This window comes from Gallinula chloropus (genome assembly GCF_964237585.1).
Source record: "Gallinula chloropus genome assembly, chromosome: 1".
Taxonomy (NCBI): Eukaryota; Metazoa; Chordata; class Aves; order Gruiformes; family Rallidae; genus Gallinula; species Gallinula chloropus.
The window spans coordinates 3,439,965-3,445,964 of record NC_140085.1 but is presented as its reverse complement, the minus strand read 5'-3'; the positions used below and the strand labels follow the sequence as shown (position 1 = coordinate 3,445,964).

The 6,000-nt window shown below is 46.4% G+C and overlaps 1 protein-coding gene across 1 annotated transcript in view; it reads right to left on the bottom strand.

Moving 5' to 3' along the window:
* Window positions 1-2,479: 2,479 nt before the first annotated feature.
* Window positions 2,480-6,000, bottom strand: part of PLXNA4 (plexin A4) — a gene marked incomplete at both ends in the record, with an annotated part of 461,339 nt that continues 457,818 nt past the window's right edge. The window contains 2 exons of the mRNA XM_084267731.1: window positions 2,480-2,575; window positions 3,338-3,488. Coding sequence (XP_084123857.1) covers window positions 2,480-2,575; window positions 3,338-3,488 — 247 coding nt within the window. The remainder of the gene's footprint in view (window positions 2,576-3,337; window positions 3,489-6,000) is intronic.

Below are 6,000 nucleotides of genomic sequence, written 5' to 3'. Positions count from 1 at the left end.
TTTTTATGTACTTATAAAAAATATTGTGTATGTGTTGTTGTTGTCATTTTCTTACCTCTGGCTCTGGTGGGACTTTCACACCCCACTTTCACAGCCATAATCAATGGATCTGGAACATGCGGCAACATTACTAAATGGATCAACAAAATCATGGGAGAACCAACGAAACCCAAACCATTCCCAATGCGCAGGCCTCTTAACAGTGCTGAGATCTCCATAAGGTGCATGATGAGTCCATCAGCTCAGCAATCAAACAGAAAGCAAGCGAAATTAAGAAGGGAATAATGCACACACGCACACAGATACACACACACACACACAAAATAATAATAATTATAATCAAGAGAGAAATGTCTGGGGGTTTAAAACCAAGACGTGTCCCTAAGTTTGCTGTTTCAATATCAATTCTCCCCACAGACAAATCCAGTTTTGGACTGCTCTTCCTGAAATGGTTTTACAAAGGCTTTTTCCTACACGTCTTATCTGCTTGGCTGAACAAAACCTGCTTGCTGACTGACTTCTGTTTGCACCACATCCCCTGTCAGATGCACTCGTGATCCGTCACCCTGAAGAGGTTCTGGTTTGCTACCAAGAGGCATGAGTAAAACCAAATGCACTCGTTCTGCAATCAATTTACACACCCTGTCTTTACCCCTTCCCTCCATCCAGGTGCAAAGTAGATCTAGGCTGTAGCTCTGAGGATGGTGTGGGATGGATGTGGGCTGATTCTCCGTGGCATCAAGACACTCCTTCATCTGCTAGTGAGTTCTGTTCATTTCTGGTGAGATGAATGCAGATCTAGCTCTCAACTCCATGGTGTACAAGATGCAAGGTTCTCCAGATCCTGAGGGACTCCCACTACATTGAATGATGGTGTTACATAGGCTGGTAGATGTATGAACAAAACAGCCAAATGCAAAAGAGACGCACGAGCTCACTCCTCTTTGGCTGGCTGTGAAACAGGTTGAGATGTTGTTCTGGAGGAGCTGAGCAGATGATAAGACAGGGTAATCACCCACAACTGTCCTGTGGTAACAGTGATCTCTGAAAGGATAGGAAGTGCAAACAGAGAGCAAATCCTTCCCGGGCAGCAACTGTGCCTTCATCAAGGCATGTTGGTTCCAGAAATGGAGAATAGGAAAGGCCAGAAGCTGGCACCAAAAGGCAGATGAGCTTACAGCAGTTCAGAGACCTCCAGAAGACATGCAGTTCAGCTGGGGGTATCAAGGTAGAAGAATATTTTTGCAGTGTTTCATTTGGATTTCCTCCATGATTTCCTTCCAAGATGTGTGGTGGTATTTTCTCATAGGAGTGGCTTTGAAGGAAGGTTTTACCATCAGTCCTATGCACCATTTTGCTTCATGGCAAGCCCTTCGGTATCCTTCTGATATTCCACAAGAAAACAATAACTTTGTTCCAGTTAAGGAAACAAAATAGAAAGAACTAACAGCTTTTTATTTTAAAACAAACAAACAAAAAAAAAATCCCTCTGGTTGGTTTTTGAGGCTGAGCTCCGTGCCTGGAACAAAATGAGACTTGTGGCTCTTGCTTTCCAAGCTGAGGTGGGAATGAGGGAGACGCTGTGTTGTCCATTACTAGAAGGAACAGAACCACCACTGACGCGATGCCACTGAGCAGAGAGACCATTTTTGCTGCAGTGCTACAACCAACAGGACACAATGGGAAAGACGGAGGGGGACACAGGTCTCTTTCTTTTAAAAATAAGAATAACCATATGAAACACATGGGCAGGGGATCCTCGGTCTCCTCCTCCCCTCTTTGACCCTTCCCCTGCCCCAAGAGAGTAGCTACGCCGCTGGTTGCCCAGGCAGGTAAGAGCCACAATGGTCCCACTCTGGATGGAGCTGTAGATGCGGCATTTTTCAGGGAGCCTTGGGGTTCCTCTCCCAGTGGATCACTATCAAGAGATAGAGTTGCAATGGCTCTGCAGGAGAGGATCTTGATTTGCTCCTGCCCTCCAGAATCCCTGCAGGCAGGCTTCCTTCCCCTTGGGGAGACTTTAAGTAATACTGAGTTCATTTCCATGTCCGCTCCAGAGGCTACAGCCCTTGGAGGGCAGTTAAAGCAGCATGACAGAGGTGACCTCCCAATTTTCCATCTGCAGAGTGATGATGTGATGTTGGGGGAGGGTTTATGAGGGTTTCTTTTTGTGTAATAGTTTTTCTCTAGGGCAAAGGCAGCGGGGAAGCTGTGAAAAGGAGAGCTCCACCCAAATGTCTTGATGTCCCCAGAGCCAAGATTCCTCTGCAGTCTTTTTTTTTTTTTAAACCCCTGGGGCTTTGTCACTTTGTCCATAGATTTTGAAAGAGAAAGAAATGAGAAAGAGAGAGAGAGAGAGGAGCGCTGTTCAGGTGACTCTGCTTACAGCCGATCAAAACTTGCACTTGGTAAAGATGATGATCTTGAGTGAGGCACGACTTGGTTTATCCCTCCCAGGGTGTCCCTGGCAGGACAGTTCTCAGCTGTCTATGCTCATGAGGGTTATGACTTGTTCAAGTTTGTAGGCAAGTTTCTGTTTCCCAGCCTGGTCATCTTGATCAAGGGCTCCGAGAATCTGGAAGAGGATAGAGAAAGAAGTTGTAATGATCTTGTCCAAAAAGACTGAATCCAGCATCTTCTAGAAGCAGATGAGAGTTAGCTTTCTCTAAGATAGGTCCTAAGCTTAATTTAGATCATGCAAAGCAGGTCAGTCAGCCAGCAGTGAACTAGGCAGGCTAGTTATTGATCCTACTAAATGCAGTGAACTAGGTAGGCTAGTGGTTGATCTGACTAAACTCAGACCTCTAGATTGCCACCAGCCAAATGGATTCTAATCTCCAAGATCAGCTATTCAGTAGCTTCGTTCATCACCTTAACATGTTACTTGAGATGCCCTAAGAGGTCTCACCCGGTCTTCAACACATAACACCATGCTGGTCACCTGTGTTATCCTTGCTGGACCATTCTTGGGTACTTTAGGGTTTGAAATGGTCCTGAGCATATATGCTTAAAGAACCTTTGGTCATGTCATGCACAGCTCATGTAAGGCTCCTCTATAGCAAGCTAACATTTGAACATCAACTACTGCAAGACAGCTAAACCTGAATCAACCAGTAACAGGAGACAAAAATAACAGACACACTGATGGAAGAGTACTAGGGAGACCAATAACCCCAGACCTCCTCTTTCCAGCTACAAAGCCTTGCTTTTCATTCCCTAAATCTATCATCCCCTTAACCAGGATGAAGATAGGTATCTGTGACACATGCTGGGCACTGGGAATGAGTGAGCTGTCCCACGGTCCTGCAGAACTGCTCTTCACCCTCCAAGTCCTCACCTCCTCGCTGTACTTGCCAACGTAGGAATATATCTCTGAGAGCGCACTCATAGTGTTGAACTCATTCATATGCATGCGAGACTGCTCAGCCAAGTATGCATTCATGTCCTGGTCACTGATTGCTGGCATTTTGGCGATGTCTGAGTAGTACCTGAGAGAGAGAAATACAGGAGTAACTTGAGGGTACAGAGTAGGGAGTCAAGAAATGGAAGCCACCAACAATAAGGAGAAAGAACACACTTAGCACTCTCAGGCTCTTCTGGTACATCAGTGCTATCACAGAATCACAAGGTTGGAAAAGACCTCTGAGATCATCAAGTCCAACCAATCCCATCCTACCCTTTTTTTAAACACATCCAGGGAAGGTGACTCAACCCCCTCCCTGGGCAGCCTGTTCCAGGCCCTGACAACTCTTTCAGTAATATTTTTTTTCTAATATCTAATCTAAACCTGCCCTGGCGCAGGTTGAGGCCATTTCCCCTTGTCCCATCTCCTGTCACCTGGCTGAAGAGACCATCACCCACCTCTCTACAGGTGTAGGTGGTGATAAGGTCTCCCCTCGAACTCCTCTTCTCCAGGCTGAACACCCCCAGCTCCCGCATCCGCTCCTCATAGGATTTGCCCTCCAGCCCCTTCCCCAGCCTGGTTGCCCTTCTTTGGACTCGCTTGGGGACCTCAATATCCTTCTTATGGTGAGGATCCCAGACCTGGACACAGCACTCAAGGTGTGGCCTCACCAATGCCCAGTCCAGGGGCACAATCACTTCCCTAGACTTACTGGCCACACTATTTTTGATACAATACCTGGTCATGCTATTTTTGACAGCAAGGGAGATGACTTAGCAAACGTGGAAATTACTGAAGCCCTTTTCCTGAATGTCAGGTATGTGCTGTGTTCAGTCAACCCTATCTTGAGACTTGAAGTCCCAAAGACCACCCTGTAAACTTCCTTCTGCATGTCATAAGAAATAGACAGTACCCAGTGATGCTGGATTCCTTGGCTTCAAGGGCTTTGAGGCTTGCCCCTAGTCCCACAGAGTAGGCCCACTGATCTCACTACCCATTGAGAGCTCAGGATTTTGCTCCCATAGACAACCCCCCCCTTGTATGCTTGGTTGCACCATTCACACTAGTACATCTGCATCCTGTTCTGGTGCCATCCACCTCCCTCACTGAATCCAGTCTATCCCAGCAACTGCTCTGCAGCTCAGCATCTCCCCTTTTATCCCAATTTTTAAGCTGCCCTGATGTCAGTTTGTGGCAACAGGTTTCAACTATCCTCACTCTGATTGGGGAAAATCTGCTTTCCTTCAGAGTGAGCACCATACCCCTTGAGCTCAAGAATACTGGGGCTTTATCTATAGGATATTGATCCCCCAGAAGCCCATCAGGCTTCACCAGGAGAGCAATGTCTCTTTAAGGAAGTTGCTATTTTAGATGTCCTTCATCCCTCGGGTAAGGTAGGTCTTGGAGGACAAAGTTTGCGGAAGGTAATCAGTCACTGTCACTCGCAGCTGTGCTCTGCTGTCAACTGGTTAATTAGATACCATCATTTACATTTTTAATTTCTGCAATTTGACATTTTGTGCACAAGGAAGGGAAAAAAAAAAAAAAAGCCCATAGCTGCAGCAATCCACAATTTTATAATTAGGAGGCAGAGGGGACAGGGAGCAAGAAGAGCTGACAGGTGTCCTGTAAACAACGTTGAGACACCTGCTGAGATGGAGGCAGTTTTCCACTGCAGAGAAATTGGACACTGAAGTGCTGTGTGATAAGGATTCTTCACACAGAGAAGTGGGAAAATACCATCTATTGCAGAACAGGCCAAGCAGCTGCTGAAGTTTCCTATGAAAGACAGAGGACAGTGTGAGAGCACTGGGAAGAAACCCCTCTGTGCCCAAAGCCTCCAGTTTCGATCAGATCTGCTCTGCACTCCCATCCTGGTTTATTACAATGGGTTGGTCTCAGTCACTATCTTGGTTTTGCAGGCAAGGCTGATGTGACCCTTGGGAGAGAAAAGTGTAGGAGGTAAAGGCCCCTCTCCCAGCTTGGTGCATAGTCTTCCAGTCTTACTGCCTGCAGACCTAGATTCTGTCTCATCATAAAAACTCATGCAAACCTCCTTAACTTTATTGCAACTTCCAGTAGGCACAACATTATTTTCCATGGAGTCTTAGCATCTTGCCTTCTGGGCTCAGGACCAGCTAAAAATCCTAGTCTAACTTAGTCCCATGGTCTAAATACTACCTGCTCCCAGTGATGCGTGGTCTGGGTTTGATTTTGCTTTACACTCTGCCTAATCCTCAGTCCCAAAGTGAACCAGTCATCTATGGGTAAAGCAGACCTGTAGAATTCCCTTCAGGACCTGTCCTGCAGAACTACCTACAGGAAATGGTTAGCAGGATGACTAAATATTTCTAGACCTTTGCCACTCCCAGAAAAACTCAAACAGGTCTCAGCATCGTCAGCTGGACAAAATCAAACTTCTGCTACATGGATTTCTGAAAAGAAAAAGTGTGAGGAACCAGTGGCATCTGTGACAGGCCTCTGGCACCCAAAGAAAACTACATCCCTGTGCAACCAGCAGCTTGTGGGGAAAAACAGTCTGCAGTGCAGTGAATGCACTGATTTATGGCTTCTAAGAAGACCCATGGAGAAGAGCC